The 27216-nt window shown below is 37.5% G+C and overlaps 1 protein-coding gene across 2 annotated transcripts in view; it reads right to left on the reverse strand.

Moving 5' to 3' along the window:
- LOC113517848 (adenylate cyclase type 6) overlaps positions 1–27216 on the reverse strand; it is a 337672-nt gene that overhangs the window by 246332 nt on the left and 64124 nt on the right. For both annotated transcript variants that reach the window (XM_052895423.1, XM_052895422.1), the window contains exon 2: positions 6616–7046. In XM_052895423.1, coding sequence (XP_052751383.1) covers positions 6616–6720 — 105 coding nt within the window. In that variant the 5' untranslated portion in view covers positions 6721–7046. The remainder of the gene's footprint in view (positions 1–6615; positions 7047–27216) is intronic.

Genomic DNA, 27216 nt, shown 5'->3' on the forward strand with positions numbered 1-27216 from the left:
CTGCAAGTTAACGACTATATTAATGATTAACAAACGTACAAAATAGAACTAAATTATATTCCATATTTATTTATTTACTTATTCTTTATTGCACAATAAAACTTTGTACAAGTGGCGAGCATTCTCTACCAGCTAACCATTGGGTAAAAACAGAAAGCGTATGAAGGGCAGATGTGGTGAAAAATATGCGACAATTATAGTAACACATTAAGGCAATATACAATATACAATATATATATATATATATATATATATATATATATATATATATATATATATATATATATATATATTAAAAAAAAAACATTTAAAAAAATTAATCCCACTGTTGGAGAAAATGTATGTCCATAATTCATATAGATCACCACTAGCAACGGAATTACTGTAAACTTTTTTTTTTTTTTTTTTTTTTTTTCTGAATGTGTTTGCTGTTGGCCGTGTGTGGCCTTTACAGCTTCACCGGACGCGAATGCAGGGGCGAGTGCTGATGGCACTCCAAGCCCGCGAGAGGGGAGCGACAGAGGTGTCGACTCTTTCTTATGGACTGAGGTGTGTGTGTGCGCCTAAGGGCGCCAGAGTGGCTCGGCCTCGGCTTAGGCCACCGCACTTCGACCCCCGTCGAGGGACGGCGAAGGGTCGGTACGTCTGGGTGGGTGAGATTGCGACGCGGTTGTTATGCGCTCGGGCGCAAACCTGATCGCGCGCGGACCGTGTGTCGCGAGGGTTCTTCGCCCCCGCCGGCGGGGGCGGTGTGTGCGATGTGTGGGTGTGTTTGTAGGGGCTCTTGTCGAGGGTTCCGCGGTAGGTAGGGAGGGAGACGCGTTTGCCGTCGTAGTTGGATCATCGGGGTCCAAGAGTGCGTGCCTCGGGCGACGACGTTTTGGAGCGACGTTCTCTATGGGGGGTTTGTATTTGACCGCTCTTACTATGAGCGGATTTGAATGGGACTCGGCTGAGGCGAAGTAGCGTCGAGACGCTTGCTTCATGAATTGCCTTATAGTGGGTATTTTGAGGTCGCGGTGTAGATCCACGTTGCGCACGTACCACGGGGCGCCCGTGGCCCGTCGCAGAAATTTATTTTGCACCACCTGAAGGGGGTGAAGTAATGAAGGAAGGGCGTGGGCGAAGACGACACTAGCGTACGTCATCACCGGTCTTATACATGCTTTATAGAGCGTCAGCTTTGCGTTAAGCGACAATTGGCTGCGCTTGTTAATAAAGGGATGGAGGCGTCCCAGTATAAAATTGGCCAGGCCTCGGACGCGCTTAAGATGAGATGCGAAACTCAACTTGGAATCTAGTGTCACGCCTAGGTATTTGGCTTCGTTCGTCCAGGGGACGGGCGTGCCAAACAGCTGAATAGAGGCGGGAAGGGATGGTTTTCTTTTGGCCGTGAAAAGCACGGCGGCGCTTTTATCTGGATTGACTTTGATGCGCCATTTTCTGAACCAGTAGGCCAGCTCGTCCACCGCCCGTTGAAGCCTGTTGGCTGCACAGGCGGCCGACGTGCTGTCCACATATATGGCTGTATCATCAGCAAAGAGGGCGATTTGCACTCGGGGCTGACGCGGGATGTCGTTGGTGTACAACGAGAAGAGGGTGGGGGAGAGGACAGCGCCTTGAGGGACGCCGGCTCTAATCGGTCGTGCGCTGGAACGCACTCCATTGACGCGATAGCGATATGACCTATTGGACAAGAAGGCTCGTATGATGTGCACGAGCCTGTCTGGCACTCCCATCTTGTGCAGTTTGAAAATCAAGCCGCTGTGCCAGACTTTGTCAAAGGCCTTCGCTACGTCGAGAAACAGGGCACATGTGACCCCGTTGGATTTCAGGTGTCGGGCGTTGAGGACGTGTTCTACTACACGATGTACTTGATGAACAGCTGAGTGCTTGGCTCTAAAGCCGAACTGTTCATCGATCAGGATGCCTTTGGACTGTAGCCAGTCTTTCAGGCGTGCGAGTATTAGCTTCTCATACAGCTTCCCCAGCGAGCTGAGGAGACTGATGGGGCGAAAACTGGTGGGAAGGGACTTATCTTTCCCAGGTTTGGGAAAGCCTACGACATCGGCTTCTTTCCAAGCATCTGGAAAGATGGCATTGGTAATTGCCGCATTGAAGATCGCTACTAGGAGTAGCAGAATGGTTTCTGGCAGACTCTTAAGGAGTCTGTTAGAGATACCGTCGGCACCGGGTGCCTTTCGGTTGGGAGTTCCTTTGATGAGTGTTCGCACCTCATCGAGTGTAACGGGGGGGAGTGACTCTACTGGAGGGATCGACAGGATTCGCTCCACCTCGGATTCTACCTTCTCTAGATGATCATCGGGCACCGGAAGGGTGCTCGGCATGCATTGGGCCTCTAGGCTGTCTGCTAGGCATTCAGCCTTTTCTTCATCAAATATGGCCGGACTGTTGTTTGTTCGGACTAAGGGCGGAAGGTCGGAGTAACACTGGTCTGTTTTGAGGGTTTTGGCTACTCGCCAGTACGCGGTATGGCAGGGGGTGAGTTCTTTGGTGAACTTATCCCATCTGTCTCGCCGAAGTTCCGCTATGCGACTCTTTACTTCGCGCTGTAAAGCTCGCAGGCGGGTTCGGTTCTCTTCTGAGGGATAGCGGACATACGCTCGTGTGGCTGCATTCTTAGTGCGCAGCAGAGCCCTTACATCATTAGGTAGGTTCCATCTACGGTCGCCCGTATCCGGAACCTCCCTGGAGCAGTCCTTGACTGCCGACTGCAGGTGCTCTGTTAGCGCGTCTATGGCTGTAGTCGTCTCCTCGATAGATTCGACTACGTCCGGGATGCGGTCCAGTACCGGAGAGTTAGTCGACTCGAGGACTTTCTCAAGCCGGCTCCAGTCCGTGACCGTTTTAAATTGAGGCGCCCCGTCTGCAGGTGGGCCTAGCGAGAATGTGACGGGGCGGTGGTCGGAGATGAGTTCGGCATGGACCTCCATAGAACTCAGCCTTAAGGCTATGTTCTTTAGTAGGGCCATGTCGAGGATGGAGGGCTGATGAGCAGTGTTTGCCGGATAGTGCGTGAAGTGCACTGGGGGAAGGATGTCGAAACCCATGGAAAGCGAAAGGCGTTCCAGGGTGAGACCGTTTGGGTTCGGATAAGCACAGCTCCAAAGGCTGTGCTTGCAATTTAGATCTCCGGCAATAATTACCGAATCCCCCAGGTCCATGAGAGCTTGGAGGTCGGCCCGGAGTAGCTTTTTGGAGGGAGAGAGATAGGCCGATGCTATATAGATCGGTCGATGGTCTGTCATCGCGAGGAGGCATATCGAGGCTTCCATGTTTACGAGCGGAGGCGTGTCGATCGGAATGCACTGAAGGGACCTTCGGTAATAAATTAACGTACCGCCGCCGCGACTGATGCGGTCATTGCGTACGATATTGTAGTTTGCGATTCTTGGACCGCGTATTGAAGGCTTGAGGAAGGTCTCCTGTAGTAGAAGAACGTCCACCTGGTGGGCGGTGAGAAACTCACGGACTTCGTCTCTTTGCCCTTGTAGTCCGTTAGCGTTGAAAAACGCTAACTTAACGGACCGAGGTTTGCATCTTTTCGCCCTTAGATCCATAATTAGTTGTTAAAATTGAGGATGGCGACTAGTACGCCGATGTGCTCGCAGACGGCTGCGAGTCTTTCTTGTGGGTCGTTGACTGATCTTAATTTGGAGGCCAGGGCCGTAATCTCGCCAGCGTCGATGGAGCTGGCGAGTTTCGCTACCAGTGCGAAGTCGGCTGCGAAGCTTGAGCCTACGTTCGTTCCAGTTTGCGGGGCGGGGCGCGGAGGAGCGGGCGATGCCACAATCTTGGCAAGCGTGGGAGCGGTTGCAGATGGCATGGTGGGTGAGGGGGTCGCCTTGACGACCGGAGGTCGCACCCAAGCATTTTTTGGCGGGGGAGGTGGTGCAGCTGAAGGCTGCGGGATAGTAGGGGGCGCGGGGCGTGCTGCGCGGGGTGCCTGAGCCTTTGTGGCTTTTGCGGAGGCCTTGTTTTGGCCGGGACGGGGAGCGCGGGGACATCCGCGGTAGTTAGCTGTGTGGCCCTGTGTGCCACAGAGTACACAGCTAGGTGGGGTCGGGGTGCCACTCACGCGAGTGCATTGCTTGGTGCCGTGGTCTCCCAGGCACTTGACGCAACGTTCGCGCGCGTAGCAGTTTCGGGCGGAGTGCCCATAATTTTGGCAGCGGTGGTACTGTAAACTTTGAGGTATTTTATATTTATAGAAATTTATCCATCCTAATTATGAATAAATACTAAATGGCCATCCATCAACTATCTAATGGAGATTTACAAACTTTCATTAAACTCATTAAAAATAAATCAGAAATAAACGTTTATTTTTAATTAAAACGTGCCTCAAATGAATCCTTCATAATTTGTTGTAAGAATTTACGGTAACATTTTGGAAGCCGCAGTGTACGGAGCAGTACAATAATTTAATTAATCACTAATAATTGTTGTATGTTATAGTAATATAGTATTGTTTCCATGCTAATAAGTTGTTTATTAATTATTAATATGTCACTAATAAAGGCTTATGAAATGTTAATTTGAATTTACATATTAATAATTAAGTCTTCTTTGCAAACAAAAGAGACGTACATACTCGTATATCGTCACCTTTATGGTAAACTTACGAAATTAAAAAAAAATACATTTTACATGGGAACGTTTTGAAACATTAGAATGCAAATAAATTTTGATAGAAGACTACTGTAAAAGGTCACGCTAACATTTTAGTTTTAAAATACTGTTTTTTTATTGAATGCGCTTAATTAATTATTATTATATTACAAATATCAGAAATAAATGCACATTCGTTACTTTGCACCTTCATACACGAGAGTTCCTAGGTATTGAGTTATACAACAGCAAATCTACGAAAGTGGCAGTTTCGTAAGTTGCCAAAGAAAATCATTTATTTTAATATCTGCCAAACTAACGAAAGTGCCACTTTCGTAAATATACCAAGGTATAAATCACGTGTTTTGGAGAGAACTTCAGTTTAAATAACAACGTTATTAGCAATCATTCATGTAAAATAACTAAATTAGGATTGAAAAATTGATAAAATAATTATTGAAATTTTCAAATTAAAGTGTTTATTATAGAAAATAATATAAAAATATGCTAAGTAAGTTTACTTTGGGTATATCACAAAATATGGAGATTCGAGCTACTCGATTTATATAGATAGAAATTTGAAAATAAGCCACAATAAGTAGTATGACGCAAAATGTAGATTTTTAAAGAAATGTCAAATTTGAAAATACTGCAGATTCGTAAATTTGTCATAGAGGTGACGATATATACAAGGTGTATTTATACAGAATGTGCATATACAAAAGGCGACCTTATCGCTAATAGAAATCTCTTACAGACGACCTGGCATAAATAGTAGTCAAGCAAAGATTCTCCCTTAATATATTAAGTTCTTTGCAATAACACATATAATACAATAGCTACCTGCATATTGGAGGTCATTTGTAAATACCTACGAAATTTCAATACGCAACTTAGGATTGATCGTTCGTTGAAACCGTTCATGGTAGCCCCTCTGTATTTATACACGTTCGCACCTTATAAATGCTTCGTTAACCTCTCATCTATCATTCTTTCCACCTGCTTGAACTAATCTACGAATACTCTTTCTCATTTATACAAAAAGAGGTATATTTATGTTTATTTCATTTTATTACGTTACTTTCACTTAATAACTCGAAAACATCTTAATTGTCTTTCTTTTTGCCTTTGCACAAAGCCTTTCTTGGGCCAATAAATATTATAAGTTATATCAAGTAATATTTATTTCTTAATTAACGAACGATAATAACGACCTCACTGGTAGCTACGTCTGAGGTCAGATTACCAGAGGGAGACTTTGTACAAAAGTCGATTGCTTGGGTACCTCTGTCCTATTCGTGTTTCTACGGTGAAACAGTTGTGTTTGCATGGCCGTGTTTCGGTTTGAAGGGTGGGATATGGCGTGAATTTACAGGGTACAGAGGAATAACACCTGAGTCCTCAGGAATGGCAACGCATGGGGGGTATCATGGGCGATATACTCTGTTATGTCCATAGTACTGCTCATGTCTATAGGCGACCACTTTCCATCAGGTGGGCCGTCAGCTTGTTTGCCATTCTAAGTTGTATAAAATAAAAATATACTAACCTTACTATAACGCTAGAGGCAAATGGTTTACTCACTTTACTTGTTTAGCTTCATCATCAACATATCAGCTTTAAAATATCTACTGCTGAACATAAACCCCCCTAAGGGGGTTTTGCCAGTAGTTACCACGCTTGGCAGACGGATTGGCAACCGTGTAGTCCCGGCGTAGAATAAACCACCCTTTCCTTTCCCATGGGTGTCGTAATAGACGACTAAGGGAGGGCGAGGGATGGGCAGTTCCTCTTAAAACATCTTTAAAACCTAATTGTGGTTGCCAATCAGCAATCAAACAACTATAGGCAAAACTTTTCAAGGGGGAGGCTTAAGTTAAAAGCTGATATGATTATTATTATTATTATCCAAAATAAAGCTAATATTAATGTATCGAAATGGCAAATATTTAAAAAAATAGAGAAATAAAAATTTATACTTACGACGCTGTGTCCGCTGCGACTCCGCAAGCTGAGCCTCATCTTCCAGTCGCGTTTGGAAGTGGGCCCCCCCTCCGAGCTGAACGAGCGTTTCATTGGCAACGACATGTTACCGCTCGTTATTAGGCACTAACCGTCTGAAAACACCGAGCGTACTGGTCGCTCCATAATCTTTGCGCACTAAACGTCACAGTTTGAAATTAGAACGTAAAACTCGCGATTCTATTAGTCACATCACTGTATAGTTGTGTGAATTGTCATAGAATAAGCGATAGATGGTTTACATATTCTATATTTACAATTTAACATACTTATTTACTAACATTAATAATAGACAAATACACACTAATATGTTATGAAACACTAAATGTAAATTGAACACTTAATCTAAAACACTAACACCGAAAGGAAATCCACATTCACTACACGAAAATCTGAAACAAAAGATATTATTACTATTAAAAATTGTTACAATGTAGTAAAACTGAGAAATTAAAAGTATATTTTGACTAAAATAGCAATTTTAATGTGACAAATATAATCTGTCTATTCCTATATTAAACCGAAATTAATGCACGAACTGTCTTATAAATAAATGTTAGCAATTTTTCCGGTAAATGCAGGATTTCAGAAAGAATTATATGTATAGGATTTTGGAAAGAAAACCGTCACTTTTTATAACCACAAAATGCGAGTAAACCCTTGTTAACGTGTATAATTTGTACATATACATATCCTATATATTAAGCTAAGTAGTTATTGTCTTTATTATACACAATCGCTTTAAAGCGAATTTTTCGCGTGAAAAGAAGAATATATTTCCGCACGGTCGAAGTCAGCTACTGTTTCCTTTTAATATATTAATAAAAGACAATATTAAACCCGAGAAGCTTTAAAATTAAAATTCATAAGTACTTGAAAGTACATCCATATAAGATTTCAAAACTTTACACCAGAATCACGCGCGTGTAACGTTTTACGTTGATGCCAGTATGGATAAAAATTTTACTTTGCGACACATTTCTATTTTTAACAAATTTAAAAAAAAATATTCTATGTTTGATTCTATGTGTTGTCTTTTGTTTATTGTAACACCTGATTGATCATACCCTCCTGAGCGAATACAGACACAATATAGTCTTGAAAGTTTTTCCTCGCTATCATTAGAACAGCCATGCTAAAATTTTTATCACCATGATGATGGAGTTGACGTGTAGCTGCTCCTTTTTCTCTCCAATCTTTTCCCAAGGGGGAAGCTTATGTTCAGCAGTGGACAGTTAAAAGCTGACATGATGATGATGTTCCATTATTATGGTATTATTACCTTCGTCTTAATCATTCTAGTGCTGTAGTTTTTAATTTGTTATATCCACTAGTCAATACAACGTTCAAAGTTAAAAGAAACTAATGAAAAACAAACCGGTGCTTTGCAAATGAAAACATCAATGTATATTCAGTTGGACTATCTCAATTTTGGCTATCGTTGTTTAGTTAACGAGAGCAAACACTTCATTTCATTCCGTTAAACTCGCATCGCAGCCATGTTCAATTTGTGAATCGTTCTAAAAACTTTCAATTAAAAACTTTCGTTTTAAACTTTTTTTCTTTATACTATAAGAGGCAAATGTTGCAAATGGAGAATTTTGCCTCCGTAAGTATGGCTGTGTGGTGTCAGCTAGAATAGGCCATCCCTTCCTTTCCCATGAGTGTCGTAAAAGACGACTAAGGAGGGCGAGGAATATTCAAAAGCGTTCCACTTAAAATATCTCCAAAACTTAACTGCGGTTGCCAATCCGCCTGCTAAGCCTAGCAACTACTGGCAAAACCCCCTAAATAGGAGGCTTATGTTCAACAGTGGACAGTTAAAGGCTGATGTAATGATGATGCTAATGTAAGTATACTACGACTTATCACCACTTCTTGATCAATGTTTGATGTATTAAAAAGAATTAACTCGGCGTTGTCAGCGTCATGTTCGAAAGAACATAGCATATGGCAGAGTGATACCATTTTAGTGCTTTTTCTTTTCCATTTTTGTTTATTTTTATTTATCGTTAAATATTTTTTGTTATTATGTGTGACATTAAACACTAAATAAATATTGTTTTCTTTCTTCTTTCAAGTATTATATTATAACGATAGAAGGAAAACTTGCGAAGAAACTTTATGCTAATTTGCGTGACCAGCTTAGTAATATTACCCTAATAATTGGCCTCCTTAGTGAATCGTTAAAGGATTAACATGGTGGGTAGAGAAAACCAGTACGCGATAAGTCATTAAGTAACTATCGTCGCCCATGGGTACCCGCTGCTTCAATATTGGTTAACTTTAAGGCTTTATATCGTTTATTCATTCATTAAGGGGCGGATACTCGCCGATCGAGCTCTTGACACTCACCATGCGTTTTAGCAGATCTCGTTATACCCGTATCTAGATATGACACGTCTCCAGCTTTTTGCAGTGTTTTTCCTCTCTCACTCCTTTCTACTATCTCGCCGTCCAAAATAATATTCGTAATATAATTTTTTCGTGTTGTGTGTTCCAATATTTTCTCTATTTTGTTTTCAATGATCTCCACAATATGTCTTTTTTCTTTAATTTTATGCAGGATTCTAATCATATCTCTTTAGAAATCTCCAAATGATTCAATGAGTATATATTTATTTTGTAGTATTAACTCGGAAACAACTGTTATCTACGATTAACATACAATTTTTAGTGTTGGCTAGATTCTAACGGCCGATCTTTAGGGCCTATTAATGTAGTAGATAACCGCTTGACTACGAAACCCTCTAATCATAATAATCCCTGGTTTAATTAATACAAAGCATGTGTGGTAATAGTCAAAGTTATGAAGACTGATCCGTTCCTCCGTGATGCGACGTTACAGTGAAGGTAGTTGTCTACCATACGAACTAGGGGTAAACATTAAGATGAAACTACTTTGTGTGCCCTTCTCCAAGGAGTTAAAGGTTGCGCACTTGCAAACTGACAATTATGAACTCCTGTATCATTTAACTGTAGTTGTAAATTGTAATAGTTCCTACTAAGTTGAGAATGTTCGAACAAAAAAAATTTTGTAAGTAGCACCTTATATTTTACTTCCGTCGAGAATTGTTATCTTTTTTTTTATATACAACTTAGAATAGCAAACAAGCTGATGGCCCACCTGATGGAAAGTGATAACTGTCGCTTATAGACATGAGCAGTACCATGGACATAACAGAGTATACTGTGTCACCCATGATACCCTCATGCGTTGCCATTCTTGAGGACTCAGGTGTTATTCCTCTGTACCCTGTAAATTCACGCCATATCCCATCCTTCAAACCGAAACACAGCCATGCAAACACAACTGCTTCACGGTAGAAATACTAATCTAATATAAAATACTACGAAATCGACTTTTGTACAGTCTCCCTCTGGTTATCTTTTTTAATTTTGACATGTTCTTATACAATGAAGAAAAGTTCATAATTTTTCGGATGTTTTTTCATTACACAGTCATAGATTATGTTACTCTACAGAATTAAGGTTCGGGTTTTCGGATTCGGTTTACTTTTGGACTCAAAATAGGAAACAAAATTTTCCTAAAATGTTTCGGGTTTAGATGTTGCAGGTTTTGTTTCGAATTTAAAATGTTTAGTTTTTTTAAATATATTTAAAATTAAGAAAAAAAATTAACTTAAAGATAATGTAAGTAAAAATGACCTTTGTCTTTAAAAAAGATCTTTTCCAAATACACGATACAGTGCACTGGAAAAATAATCTAATCAAGAATTTTATATCTAAATCTGCTAATTACCTACATAATACATAATCCAACATACTACATGTAGGTACATACACAATTCGACCCATTATCCCAAACTGAGTAATGGTGGCCGAACTAAACAAAGTTACTTGGAAATCGAGCTCTTTCATAAAATAACAACTGAATAATAAAATACATATATATCATAAAGAATCAAGGTATTGACTTTATTTATTCCATCACTTGTAATTATGCTAGTTGAATATTTTCAAATACGTCTGTCGAGTAACAACAATCCACTAATTGTTTAGTCTACCACAAATAGAAAGACAGAATACACCAATAAATTGAAATGATCCCAAAATCCAAACAAACCCCAGGCGAATATTAAAGGAAATTATTTATAGTACATAGGAATTATAAGAATGCCATGTGGTGTCGTTATCTTTACGTCGACGATGTTGTCAGAAATTAGAGGAATAAAGCACTAAATACGATAGAAGAAAAAGAACGGAGCTTCAACATATGATCGCTGGGGGAAAATAGTTTGTTAGTAATGGAAACTATCAGCCAGATTGCTAACAATATATCCCGTCAGGTCGATCTCCTCGTGGTTCCCCTTAGAAACCATCTCGGTTAATTCATCACGATGAACCAACTAACTTGACTTTATTTCTCACCTATTGTCCCTCCTATCAGTGCAAACCAGGAGCGCAAGCAGGGTTACCATCCCATCATCATTAAGAAAAAAACATATGTTCACTATTACGCTTCAATATATCTGATGGCAAGGAATTAGACCTGCTTCCTGCCAGCACCGATCATGTAATAGCCATGGATCTCCATAAAGACAAGAGCCTCACACATCACAAAATACACTGCCCAAAGCATACGAGTATCTGCCATTACTGAGTCTTTTTTTTTTAATAAAAATCCTTAACAATAATATAAAAAAATATTTTTGAGGAGTACCACATAATGTCATTGACATATGCCTGTCTTCAAACTGAAATTATGTAGTGAGTTGCCGCCACCCATAATATGTACTTCATTAACGCTTAATTAGTACGTTTGTTGTACACAAGTAAATTAGCATAGCAAACATAGCGCCAGCGAGTCATTTGGATGCAAATCACCTTTTGAACTGTTTGAAGAAACGTGAAATTATTTTGTGCTATGAGCTAGTTAAATTTTTGACCCCTGAAGGATGTGTTTAGATTTTTAAAACTAAGCAACCCACGTCAATATTAACATTTTATTAGAAAAAGGCGTCAATTTAATGACAAATAACACGTTTGAACAACGGAATATTGTATATTAATCTATTTATATGTTCATAATACATTAAGTATCATAGTTTATCCGAAAATCCGAACATTGTTTATCCGAAAATTCGATTATCCGGACTTATTCTTCACAGCTCTAATTACCGATTTAGAAATGGTATTATGCATTAATTAGTTAAATAGGTATATCGTATTGTCTAAATGACGTATGTATATAAACTTACATAATATTGTAAAAAAAAAAATATTAAAATTTAATTACATTATTTGTTTGATTTACTATGAAATCCATTATCCGGATATCTGATTATACGGCGAACCTCTGGCTTTATTTGATTCGGATAATCGATATTCTACTGTACTTTATATTTTCTGCATTTAATAATGCACCGCCTACTTATTTCTCGGTTTGACAAGTGGATGAATATCACTGTGCATTAACTTTAAATAAATAAATAATAAATATTTCATAGACATATTTGATTGAACAATATTCTTAGTTTGAATAGAGAATTAAGTTTCTACAAGAATATTATGCATCATAGTGAAGCAGTTTTTAATATATTTGGGGACGTAATGTAATGTAATATTTTTATAAAAAAATGCACAGACGATTTGCAAGTACATTCAAGATTTTCGTAACATTTGTAACATTTTCGATAAAAATGCCTTTAAATAAAATTAATTATGGCTTCAGTAATAGATATAATGAGTAAATACTCATTGTTGTGTACATTACACTATAAATGTCTGGGTTATTATCAATTATACCTTTTAATACATATTAATATGGGTGGTTCCCTGAAATTCTCTCAGGAAATCCATGTACAAGTAATTTTGCTAGTAGTGCCGCCGGAAATCATTCGGCTTTGCACATACGCGTATAAAGAACATTTCATCTTTCATTTATTTTACAGAAGTAGATACAGACAGTCTGTTGAAAAGGTGAAGTAAGTTCGCTCACATTCATTTATCACATGCTATTTATAGAAGTGACATTAATGCCGCTCAGTATAGCAATACATTGGACTGTCTCCCTCACATACTATTTTTTATAACTTATGTTCAAATTTTGTAAGTATAATATATTTTATTTATATGTATAATAATAATAATAATATATTTTTATTTTTCCACCACAACCATATTATATATTAATTGGCAACAATAATATGAAGCTACACACAGTTGTGGGAGACTGGCGTCTAAATTGGGCAGCGAACTGCCTGTGTTTTAGATCACCAAGCCCCCCTTCTCAAAAACAAACATCAATAATATATTACTAACTACCATCATGATAAGGAACAATTATATTATTACATATTAATACATTTATTTATATTTAGTATTTGGAGAGGATGGATGAAAGAAGAGTTACGAAAGAGATTTATCGAGCAAGAATGAATGGAGATGTCGGTAGGGGCCGCCCTAGACGGACGTATGTCGACCAAATACGTGCTGAAGAAGGGCCAATTTAAAAGTACCCGTAACCGGCGAGCGTGTATGAAAAGATTGATGAATGTGGAAGTAGCGAAAGAGGTTTGTTTGAATCGAAGCATTTGGCGTTCCATTGTTTCTGGCTACCCTAATGGGAGACAGACGTGACAAATATGTATGTATGTATGTATTATATTTAGTATATTGTCTACAATTATATTGTCTTTATGTAAGTAAATTTCTCGTATTTACATTTAAACTTTTGATTTGAATTTATCTTATTAAATTAACAACTAGTCAAAATTAGCCATCAAATCCTGTACAAGATCCAAAGGTCTCGATAACGCTTGCAGCGTTTCAAAAGTTTAAATATAAATTTAATGTATAATATAACGTATAATAAGAATTTAATGAACTTACTATATTTATCGTTTCCGGTAATTATTACGGATTTCATTTGAAAGTCTTCTTTAGAATTCCTCATTAGATTCTCGTTACTCAGTTATATATAAATTTCCCGCCGTTCTTCCAAAAAGAGGAGGTTTTCAACTCGTTTTATTTATTTTTCTTGCGGCTACGCGATTAAATTGTAAATTCTGATCCGATTGTAATAATTCTCTTTACAATCGACAGGATATACTTAGTTCCTGACAATTGATGCAGTTGTTTTTTTGTTGGACAAAAATCTACATGTTGCGAACCTAAATCTACAAATAAATGTAGCCTTTTTGATTTTGTCTACAATAACATATAATTTTATCGTTTGTAAACTATTTTCAATCTAACGTGTCTAAGAAGCGTCTTGCTGTTCAACTGTCTCCTATTACGTCGCAGTATTTTTTCCGCAGCAAACTGTTCGTACAATCTCATTGATATTTAACACTTACATAAGTGCATAATTATTTATACACACGTTTTATTTATACATTGTCTGCTTAAATTATAAAAAATGCACAATAGCTAAGTCGTTGGCATTTTTATATTTTGTAAAAAAAAAAGCAATAAAGCGTTCGCAATTTTGGAATCTGTGTTCCTTAATTTAATATCAATGTTTGAAACAATTTTATCATCACGGGTTTCCAATTTTCCGGTTCTGCTATTAATACTAAATGGCTAAATTATTTTGTTTATCCAGCTAGCTGTTTCCCGCGACTTTATTTCGGATTGGTTGAAAGCCAGCGCTGTGCAGCTATACACATTGCACTGGAACCCTCACAGCATCAGCTGAGTCAGTTCCTTTTGCCTAATATGAGCCACTGTTTATATATGTGATTTTTTGTATTTTCAATTGTAATTGTGTTATTCTGGCAATAAATATTTTCTATTCTATTCTATTTGTGTGGACAATGCTGTTTTTTTTCATAAAAGTTAAAATCTTCGGCATAAAAAGAATTGAAAATTTATTTTAGGCCGAATTGTAGAACGACCCAATAAAGCCTTTTCGTGATTCGTAGGTGCCATTTTTGTAGGATTCCTTTTGAAAGAACCATTTTTTGTAGCAAAGAAAATTACTCTTTTGCAGTTAGTTCAATAATGTCTAAAAATTTGTAATTTACAGAACATTAGCTGTTGAAATATGGTTCTGTTACAGACAGATGGACAGAGTGACACCATTAGTAGGTATACCTCTGATATTATTAATAGATCGAGACGTTTCAAATTACTATTCGTTAGACATAAAGTTTTCATTTTCACGAAATAATCACTTCGTTCATTTAACTAATGACTCGATTTACATCGTATTTGCGCAGCAAATTAAAGTCAAATTTATAAACAGTCCCGATTGCCCCCAAAATGTGCACCGCTCACAAGAATTTCTGTAACACTAATTGCTTTGTGTTTGAGAATCACAATTGAATTACCGTTGTTTGATACGAGCCCGCCTTTGCTATAATTTATAAAATTTCATTATTATTCTTCAATTACTTATGTAATTATTTAAGTAAGTATTGTATTTTAAGAATAAAGGAACACGACCTTCTTGATAATGTTTTCAATGCAAATCATTGTAACATTTTAATTATACGCTTGTTTATTAATATTAAAAAAAAAAAAAAAAACTCTTAAGTGTGTAAGCAAATTACGATGAAAGTACTTGAATGGTTTATTAAGATGTATCTAAAATTTCTTAATTTCTCTTTTCAATTAAAATAGCGAATGTGCCTGGCTTCACACGGGTAAACAGTTTACGTTATTTTAATTTTTATAAAATTATAGCCAATGTTTGTACGTAGATGTTATTAAAGAAAAAACAATTAGACATTCTTAAAAGGAACGACAGAAGCCTAAGACAAAAAAGAATAAAACAATGTTTTTTTTTTAAACTTCTGTAAGTTTCATAGTTGTATATCTAAATATCTAAATCTATTTTAAAATCTAGTATAGGTCTTAAATTGATACGTTATATAGAAATTATTTATGTCATTTAATCATTAACTTATGTACTTCTGAAAATCATGCATAGAAGTATGAGGCAAAACATAGTTATATACATGAAACATGTTATAAAGAAAAAAAAAAAAACTATATACATCTTGTAATTTATCTCTTGGAGGGATTTTCCAGTCAACCTCAACTAGAACTTCAATATTTCTTACAACAAGTTCAAAGTGAAATTGCAATTGGTAGCACCCTTGGGGGGAAAGGGATTGTTAGTAATGGAGACTAAAAATCCCATTGCTAGAAATATACCCAACCAGGTCGACCTCCACGCGGTTCCCCCTGGAATCTATTATTGTTAAATTCTGATGAATTCATCATGATGGGCTAACTGGCCTGTTTTCATTCTCATCTATCACCCTTCACTGGTGCTCTGCCAGCGTATACCGTTAGCGCAGACGGGGTTACCATACCATTTTCACCCATCAAAAAAAACCTCCATGCGTTGCCATTCCTGAGGACTCAGATGTTATTCCTCTGTACCCAGTAAATTCACGCTATATTCCACCCTTTAAACCGAAACACAGCCATGCAAACACAACTGCTTCACGGTTGAAACACAAATGGGATAGAGTTACCCAAGCAATCGACTTTTGTACAAAGCCTCCCTCTGGTAAAATTTCAATTACCCGCAGTCATCACTCATTGACACAATCTCCAAAGGTCATCAGTCTTCCCTCGCGACGTGTTGTCGTCGCCGACCATCCGGTCTCCGGCGTCTTTCACTTCGATAATAACGGATAATAAAACAATACCGACTTGTTAATTTTAAATTTTCTCATCGTTTATATATATATATTAAATTTAGAACACTAATTATTTAGCTCTTTTTTTAAACACATCCAACACCGCCCACCTAATGGAAAGTGGTAACCGTCGCCTATACACATAAGCAGTACCATGGACATAACAGAGTATACTGTTTCGCCCATGATACCTTCTATACGTTTCCATTCCTGAGGACTCAAGTTTTATTCCTCTGTAAACCCGTAAACTCACTACCATATCTTCTCATTCAAACCGAAATACAGACATGCTAACACAACTGCTTAGCGGTAGAAACACGAATGGGACAGAGGTGCCCAAGCAAACGACTTTTGTACAAAGTCTCCTTCTGGTAAAACCTAAAAAATGTGCCTGCCGATGTTCTTTCTAGAGATTACAGTATGAAAATCTTCAAACGTGAAATTCCGATTACCACCAGACGCCTAGACAAATTGTTTGCTCGTTTATCACCTTCGTAGTATAAAAAAACTGCATAGAATTCATCGCTTTAAATCCCTTTCATCATCATCGTCATCAGGTTGATAGCCTTTCATTATTCAATGCTGGGAAGAACCTCACGAGAATTATTTTTTCTAAACGATTGTTAGACGTATTAGTGTCTCCTTTTAACATTGTAGGGATCACTGCTCCATCTAGTGGTCGCTGTACACTATTAAATCATTTTACATACTCTAGCATTCTTATAACGAGGCTTATTAAATCCTTTGTAGGTTTTAAGACGGTACATTTTGCCTGCAGACTTTTATAAGCTTGCCTGCTTACTTTTTATGCAACATGTCACATTTATACCTTACTTTACTTACAGGAAACACGAGGGAGGACATTTGCGGCTTGATACGATACGATATTCATATTTTATTATTTTTTCTCAAACATGCTTGGAATTTTGACAATCTTCTTCGAGATAAATAAAAATTGTCGTACTGGACAGATACATGCAGGCAACGGCCAGATAAAGTTGTATGAAAATCCATATCTGTCGTGTTTTGCGGCCAGATAAATTACTATGTAAACTCTCATCTGTCCTGTCATTTAAAAATGGAGTGAATGGTTTTACTTCGAAAAATAGCTACCAAGGAGGTAACTAATACAAGGTTTTATTTAAATTTCGAACTGGCTTGCAAGTAGAAAACTGTCTATTGGAAAAAAACAAATGAAAATTATGGCGCGTGAAAAAATATTATTGTTCGTTATTCGTCATTGAACTTAAAAAGTAAAATTGTGTTTTTGATTTCCGCGCATTGTTTGAGAAAAGTACTATACAAGCCTTGGCCACAACTAGGCATTGATGGACTCACGTATGTGTGCCTCGGCTATGCCTCGGCCCACATTTGCACGTTCGTCCATCAATGCCTCAGTTGCTGGCCGCTGCGGTAATGTACTAATTATACCTTGCTTTAAACAAAGACAAAGGTTTATATTGTATAGAATCTGATTAGAAGTTTTTTGAACTAGCCAAACAATTATTTCATTGTATCAGCCTCTAACTGTCCTCTAACGTTCGTTCATCAATGACTCAGTTGCTGGCCGCTGCAGTAATGTACTAGTACTTTCACGCCTTTCAAAGTTATATTGGATATGTTATAGTTTGTTTCAATATAAATTAACTAGTTTCTTACTTGCTACTTCGTGCGCATGAATTTTACAAGAAAACTAACGACGTAGACTAATTCTAGATGGCGTAAATTTAAACATAATTAGATTTTGAGTAAGTACCTTCTGTTAAGTGAGTACCTTGTGCTCCCAGTATAGACTAGGCCACCCCTTCCATTCTTGTGGGTGTGGTAAGAGGCGACTAAGGCGAGGGGCAACATCGTCCCTCTTAAAACATCACTAAGGCTTAACTACGTTTGTCAGTCTGTCTGCCAAGCGTGGCAACTTCTATAAAAACCCTCCAAGGGGAGGCTTATGTTCAACATTGGACAGTTAAAGGTTGCTATGATGAAGTAACTTCAGCAATAAAATCGTGAAAGGTATTTCAAATTTAGTGCAATAGTTTCTGCATAATGAGTGAACATACATGCAAATAGACAGTGAAAAAAAAAATAAAAAAAATATGGTATTACTAATGCAATCTACCAGACCCACTGCTAGCAATATACTCTGTCAAGTTGACCTTCCCTTGGTCCCTGTTGGAAACCATCGTGCTGAATTCAGGTCGGCTTTCAGTTCAGTATAATAGCCTGAATTCACTGTTTCCGTTTTTGTCAACCTGTCCCTTACACCCTGTAAAATATTATCAGAGCTTCATCTCACTGTGATATATAGGTACATATCTATATCTACACTAATATTATAAAGAGGAAAGATTTATATTTTTATGTGTATGTATTTTTGTAATGAATAAACTCAAAAACTATTTTGCCGATTTCAAAAACTCTTTCACTATTAGCTAACTACATTCACCCTGAGTAACATAGGCTATATTTATTGCTAGAAAAGATTAGGGATCCTTACTAAAACTTTAGTAACGTAACTCAAGGTGTAAAAAAATACTATAAAATATCTCTCGTCGCGTGCACTGCGGAGACTATTGGCGATAGAACAAAAGTATGTTCTACAATATTGAAGAAAATATCGATAACTACAAAAAACTTCGCGATACTATATGTCACACACTAATCACTTTTTAAAATGTTGTAAAAATGTCCACCCGTGCGGAGCCGGGACGGGTCTCTAGTGTCTATACGAGTATAAAGCTTTTACGAAACAAACAAACGGAGGCCGCCTTTTTCCGGCAATCGGATAAAAATGATTCAACCGTAACATACGTACGTATGGAACATATGTGGAGTAAATACATATATATATATATAGTTACGTGTCTCATATCGATGAACAATGCACAAAGTAGGAGACTCCATAAAATGTGCGGCTTAACGCACCGTGTCAACACATTTACGACTGATCCCCATTGATTAATAAATGCCATAACTCCCCCATAAACCGGGTAATGGCTTTATTATTCTCGTTTTTAATTCACACCCTCTGTTTTGTCATTGTTTTAATAAAGACGTTATAGTTTGCTACCTAAATTAATATATTTATATAATATACTATTTTTTTTTAACTTTTTTTTTATACAACTTAGAATGGCAAACAAGCTGACAGCCCACGTGATGGAAAGTGGTAAACCGTAGCCTATAGACATGAACAGTACCATGGACATAACAGAGTATACTGTTTCGCCCACGATAACCATCATGCGTTGCCATTCCTGAGGACTCAGGTGTTATTCCTCTGTGCCCAGTAAATTCACGCCATATCCCACCTTTCATACCGAAACACAGCCATGTTTATTAATATAACTATAAGCAATTACACTACTAATATTATAAATGTGAAAGGTAAATCTGTTTGTTTTTATAACTTCTTAACGCTTTAATGGCTTAACCATTCGCCATAACATTTGGCGTACATACTACATCGCGTATATGAGATAGGCTACGTTCTATCCCGGTCAATGAACATATTCCGGTTGCGCAGTTAAAATAATAACTCTGTTACGTAAATTCTACGTCTGAAAAACTTTGTTAAGTAAATTTTTAATATAATAAAGTAAAATAAATCAAGTATATTTGGTATTACAAGATCATTATCTTCAAACCACCAATTAGGGCTTCTTGCCGTGTTAAATGTCGATAAAAAAATTGAACCTAAATGAAGTTATAAATAAAAAAAAGTATATAATTCAGTAATAACAGGAATCACCGTCAATGTCATATCGGTCGTCAACTTTTCATTATAGACTATGAGCCTCTCCCTCGCCCCCTCTATAGACCTAAGGAATGATTCCGAGCTACGTGTATTTACTTAATCGAAACAAATTTTGTCCTTTAAGATTCTAATATTAGTTAATAATTTCGCTTTTTGTTAAAGTTTTTAATTTTTTTTCTTAGTTTAGTTTTCCGTTACATGGAATAAATACCAGAGGGAGACTTTGTACAAAAGTCGATTGCTTGGCTACCTCTGTCCCACTCGTGTTTCAACCGTGAAGCAGTTGTGTTTGAAGGGTGGGATATGGCGTGAATTTACTGGGTACAGAGGAATAACACCTGAGTCCTCAGGAATGGCAACGCATGGGCGGTATCATGGGTGAAATAGTATACTCTGTTATGTCCATGGTACCGCTCATGTCTATAGGCGACGGTTACCACTTTCCATCAGGTGGGCCGTCAGCTTGTTTGCCATTCTAAGTTGTATAAAAAAAAAGAATAAATAATATGTATTCAGTGAATAGAAACTACTTCATATCATACAATCAAACTGCCATTATATCATAGCCGAGTTAAAAGTTAACTTGTAAATTAATTATCTTTGGCATAAATAGACGGTTTGTTTAATTTAATAAGAGGATTAATTGATTTAATTACATTCTTATTTGTCCATAAAATTTTCGATATTTTCAAAATTTTAACAAAGTTATTTCGTTCGTAAAATTAAAACCTTGGATAATATGAATAAAAACATATTACGCTGACCACAAAATTTATATAATAGGGATAAAGATAAGATGATAATAAAGGATTATAAAGTCACAATGGGTAGACCAGCTAAAGGTGCAAGGGGGAGAAGGGATCGTGAGTGATGGAGATTAGTAACCCCATTGCTAGCAATATACCCTATCAGGTCAACCTCCACGCGGTTCCCCCTGGAAACCACCTTGATTGATTTATAGCTGAATTCCTAACGAAAGCCTAACTAACCTGCTTTCATCCTCACTTACCATTCCTGAATGGTACCTCGCCAGTATATGCCGATAGCGCAGGCGGGGTAACCATTCTGTTATCATCAATAAAAAAAATAATTAAAGGTGCAAGCCACATGATAAGAAACAGAAAAAGGTAAACTGTTAAAGAAAATAAGGAACATGATGCCAATAATATTGGCCCAAAACGAAAAGACACTGATCAGTAAGTGGCAACTAAAGGGTAAGGGGATGCCGAACGGAGAGTGCTGCCGCTAATCCTCAGTTGGGTGGTAACGGTGCATAAACTTCAAGGAGCCGCTTTAAACAGAGCCCTGATTGATTTAGGCACGAAAACTTTCGTTAATGCCAAGTTTATGTTGCGCTAAGTCGTGTAAATACACTGGATGGTATTGTTCTTTGGAATTTAGTGCCAAACAAATTGTTTCTGAAATCGCATGATGAAAAAGCACTGTACGAAATGAAACTATTATATCTGTGATCTAATCCTATCTATAATCATGATTATTGTCATCAAGTTACGCTCTAATGATTCGTTAATTTAATTTTTTTGTATGTAATATTACTACTCATAAGGGAAATAGTACATTACTGCAGCGGCCAGCAACTGAGGCATTGATGGACGAACGTGTAAATGTGGGCCGAGGCGAAGCCGAGGCACACATACGTGAGTCCATCAATGATATAATATTATAATATATATATTAATAATATAAAGATATAATACTATCAAGCAACATTCAACCCAATCACCAACTCATCAATAGGATATTAATCAATGTAATTTATAAGGCGATCCAGGGTCCTACGCTTTCGATATTCGATCCATAAGATGACTCCCATATGCAATCACCTAAATAACTTAAAAGAGCCTCATAAACAATTCATACGTGCTTACAATTTGCAAGGAATTATCCCCTATCTCCTAACCGTTAAGGTGACAAAGTTTCCATTATCATCATTGTTCATCTGGATAACTTATAGGAATGTAACGATTAATAGTTTATACGTGTCTATATTGGGAGTCAATGGATGCAGGTGGCTCAGGACCGTTCTTTATGGCAGTGTATGGGGAAGGCTTATGTCCAGCAGTGGACAGATAATGGCTGGAATGATGATGATAATGGCATGTCTATATTATTTAAATATTGATCCCCTAATTCTCAACTATTAAGGAGTTGTGCTTTTCATCATCGAGTCAGCAACATGATGACTGTCAAATGCAGATATCAGAATGATTTTAGAGAAATTTTAAAAATATGTAAATCACTTATAAAATTTGAGTGTTGCCCTCGATTTTCTGACTTGGTGATAATGGAATCTCTCTTTTGAATAAAAAAAAATCAGATCACAATTGATGGAGTAATCGACGGGCATACATAAAAGTTTCCTCCCTTTTTGAAGTCGGACACAAAACCTTTTTTTAATGTAGTATCTATAACCACATACGCCCAAATTACTAGTTAGAAACATTGTGGGAACCGCACTGCGTAGTCACTATTTCAACATGGCGCCTTATTAAATGTACAAAGTTTACATTTAATAAACGGCCAACTCGAATCTGTACCACACTAATTAAACTCACATATTGTAATGTACGTTACATGTAAAGAAAGTCAATATTTATTCATAATTTCCATCGATGCCGCCGCAGAAAGTGTAGATTGTAGACGAACGGCGCGCCCGTGCGATAACCGAGATAAAAACATTACAAAATGAGGTAAATGGTTTATGTTTGACAAATTTAATTATAGACTCTCGGAATTTGATTACTTTTTAACGGGAAGGAGACGGGAGGGTGACGCGATCGAGTTCCCAGGATGAAACAGTGAATAGGCAGTGAATAGCTATTATACACTGCCATCATGTAAGACGTGGTATCATTGAACGCTAAATGAGTGATTATTTCTTACTTATGTATATGTTTTTATGAGTTGTAAAAGTGCATCAGCATTATCATAATTTCAACCATTATCCGTCCATTGCTGGACATAAGCCTCCCCCATAGACTGCCATAAACTGCCACTGACTCCCTGCAACGCATTTCGTCATTCCATCTAGTGGGGGTCTTCCTACACTGCGTTTGCCCGTACGTGGTCGCCACTCAAGAACCTTTCTTTCATAAAAGTGCATTAAAATTTAAAATAAAGTTATTTGTTAAAGCATGAAACCAGAAATGCATCTAAAGGGTCTTTGGCGCTCGCCTCTCTCTGTCTACCCCGCAAGGGACTTAGCATGAAGATAGATAAATTATATTGAAAAATTTCTAATATTAAATTTATTTTAATTTTGAGACAGTTACGGGTAATAAAATTCGATTTTATTTCTATTTAAAGTATTTAAGTTACCAAAGGGAGACTTTGTACGAAGTCATTTGCTTGGATACCATTCGTGTTTCTGCCGTGAAGCATTTGTATGTTAATGGCTGTGTTTCGGTTTGAAGGGTAAGCTATGGCAGTGAAATTACAGATTACAGAAGCATAACATCTTATAGTCCCCAGGAAGGGCAATGCATGAAAAGGGTATCATGGGCGACACAGTATACTCTATCCATCCTCATCATGTCCATGGTGGACACTATAAAATAAAACTTAGTTATTATGTTTTTTTATTATTATATAAACATTTTCTTTATATTTGAGATAATTTGAGAAACCAATTAAACTGTAGTACTCCAAAGAGCGTTTTACGTTTCAAATTAGTACTCGACGACACAAAGAGAATTAGAATATTCGACATTCTACATGAGAGGCTGTTGTAATAATTTAAGAATTTGTCAAAAGAAACCCGACTTCAATCGTGAGATATTTAGTGGGGGAATAAGAACCAACGGGGGAATAAACTGTCTATTGAAATAAGAATTATCGAAATAGGTGCATAGTTAGTGAAAATATCGTACATACATACATACATATCTGTCACGCCTGTCTCCCATTAGGGTAGGCAGAAACAATGGAACGCCAAATGCTTCGATTCAAACAAACCTCTTTCGCTTCTTCCACATTCATCAATCTTTTCATACACGCTCGCCGGTTACGGGTACTTTTAATTTGGCCCTTCTTCAGCACGTCACCTATTTGGTCAACATACGTCCGTCTAGGGCGGCCCCTACCGACATCTCCATTCATTCTTGCTCGATAAATCTCTTTCGTAATTCTTCTTTCATCCATCCTCTCCAAATGACCAAACCAACACAACATTCCTTTTTCGATTTTTGTCACTACATCGTCTTTCAGTCCACACTTCTCTCTAATCACGCTGTTTCTTACTTTATCTTGAAAATATCGCTATATAAAAAATAAAGTAGAAACTAAAAGAAGTTGGATTTATTGGAATCCTTAGTATAAGCTACTACCTATGTAAAATTTTGTTATGTTTAAAACAAAACAACCAATTTACGACGAGTAATTCCGTAGACACGAGATGGAGACAGTAAAAAAGTCGTTTGCTTGAGCACCTCTGTCCCATTCGTGTTTCTACCGTGAAGCAGTTGTGTTAGCATGGCTGCTCGGTTTAAAGGGTGAGATATGGTAGTGAATTTACAGGGTACACAGGAATGATACTTGAGTCCTCAGTAATGGCAATGTATTGGAAAAACAGTATACTCTGTTATGTCCATGGTACTGCTAATGTCTATAGGCGACGGTTACCACTTTCCACCAGGTGGTCGTCAGCTTGTTTGCCATTCTAAGTTGCATAAAAAAGAAACACTTTAGATTGAAAATATTTGAATTTAGAACGCGGAATCATTGTGTCACAGTTATTTGTTAACAGTTATTTGCTTGACAAATAAATACGCCGTCTTCACTCATCACAATGTAAGAAGGCATTAATAGATTAAACGCGACCAATTGTAAAAATGCGATCAATAACAATGCCACTTCAGAATTTGTGACGTAATAGCGTAACATAAGGGGACAAGGAGAGGAGGGATTGTTAGTAAAATGGAGATTAATCCTTATTGCTATCAATATACATATACAATCAGGTCGGCCTCCACGCGGTTTTCCCTGGAAACCATCGTGATTAATTTACCGTTGAATTCGTCACGATGGGCTAACTGACCTGCCTTTTCATCCTCACCTATCATCCCTCACTGGTGCCCCGCCAGTGTATACCGATAGCTCAGACGGGGTTACCATTCCATTATCATCCATTAAAAAAACATAATCACAAAAAGGAAATATGAACATACTACCTTTTACTCACGAATTTGTCGTTATGTATTTTTTTTTATGGATGACAATGCAATGGTAACCCCGTCTGCGCTAACGGGTTACGCTGGCGGAGCACCAGTGAAGGGTGATAGATGAGAATGAAAACAGGCCTGTTAGCCCATCATGATCAATTCATCAGGAATTAACCACGATAATTTTTAGGGGGAATCACGAGGAGGTCGACCTGGTTGGGTATATTGCTAGTAATGGGATTTTCAGTCTCCATTACTAACAATCCCTTTCCCCCCTGTCGTTATGTACTCGTATTTACCGAACGTGATAAAAAGTATCCTAGCCATATCCTACTTAATCTCACATAGTACTTGTATATCAAATTTCACAGTGGTTGGTTAAGCCATTATGGTGCTATAGGTAACAAACCCACAAACTCACTTTGGGAAGTTTGCCAGCAGTTGCTACGCTTAGTAAGCAGGTTTGCAACCACGTTTAGGCGAGGGACGCAGCTGCTCATCCGTCAACCGTTAAATAAAGTCGAATATTATTCAATTATAAATATTAATAGATTTTTTAATGGATAATAATGGAATTATAACCTCACTTGCGCTATCGGTATACACTGGCGGGGCACCAGTGAGGGATGATAGACGAGAATGAGGCAGGTCAGTTAGCCAACCGTGACAAATCTATGAATAAATCGATCACGATGGTTTCCATGGGGAACCACGAAGTGGTTGACCTGATATGGTATATTGCTAGCAATGGGGCTACTAAGCCCCATTACTAACAATCCCTCCTCCCCCCCTTATGTTAATAGTAATGACAAGACAGTATAATTTGCGTTGTTTTACAATTGCGATAGTGATCGATTATTCGAGAGTCGACAATCGATAACATCTTATCGCGATTATCGTCCAATTACTGAAACTACACGTTTACTGTGCGCGTTATCGGACAAATGAAGAATTACTGTAGTTACAAATAGGGACGGATCGATTAATACAATCATATGTTATCAATCGTGTGCTCCCGGCACGGAATAGATCGCACATTATTCATTTGCATACTTTTTTTTTAAACAACTTAGAATGGCAAACAAGCTGACAACCCACCTGATGTAAAGTGGTAACCGTCGCCTATAAACATGAGCAGTACCATGGACATAACAGAGTATACTGTTTCGCCCATGATACCCTCCATGCGCTGCCATTCCTGAGGACTCAGGTGTTATTCCTCTGTATCCAGTAAATTCACGCCATATCCCACCCTTCAAATCGAAACACAGCCATGCAAACACAACTGCTTCACGATTGAAACACGAATGGGATAGAGGTACCCAAGCAATCGACTTTTGTACAAAATCTCCCTCTGGTTCAATTTCAATATAAAACACAGTAAAATTGCATTGTATTTTTTATTTGGTTAAAGTTATTTATATAAATAAATAAAATAATACTCCCTTAGTTTTATTCTCTTGTAAGGTCTTCAAATTTCTAATTCCATCACCCTTGACTTTTTCTTCCTTATTTTGTATGGTGTTTTATTTAATCTTCTGTTTTTTTCTAAATATTCCTCTTAATTTGTCCTTTTTGTGTTTTCTGTCCATAATTTTTTCTGGTCGTTGAGTCATAATTTATTTTAAAATACTTTTTTAAATGTTGAAAGTTAAGTGCTCCCAATTATCCCACTTTCCACCACCACTCGTTGCTACGAACCGCGTTATAAAAGCAATTTCGTCGATTAAAAATATAATTTAGTGTCACAAAGATCAGATTTTTTTTTATTGAAATTATGTCACTTTAAAAAATGGCCGTTTATTGCCAATATCCTTATTATTATCAAATAACTTCTAGGGATTATTTAATTTCTTTTTTATTATAATATATTAGCTATCAATTGCTGTTAATAAGTTAATAAGTGATAGCAGTTGCCACGCTTAACAGGCGAGTCGGTAGCCGCAGTTAGGCCTTTGTTACGTTTTCAGAGGGACGCTACTTCTCCCTTGACCGAATAGGCCAC

The sequence above is a fragment of the Galleria mellonella genome, unplaced genomic scaffold (assembly GCF_026898425.1).
Source record: "Galleria mellonella isolate WM207_F2 unplaced genomic scaffold, CSIRO_AGI_GalMel_v1 utg28, whole genome shotgun sequence".
Lineage (NCBI taxonomy): Eukaryota > Metazoa > Arthropoda > Insecta > Lepidoptera > Pyralidae > Galleria > Galleria mellonella.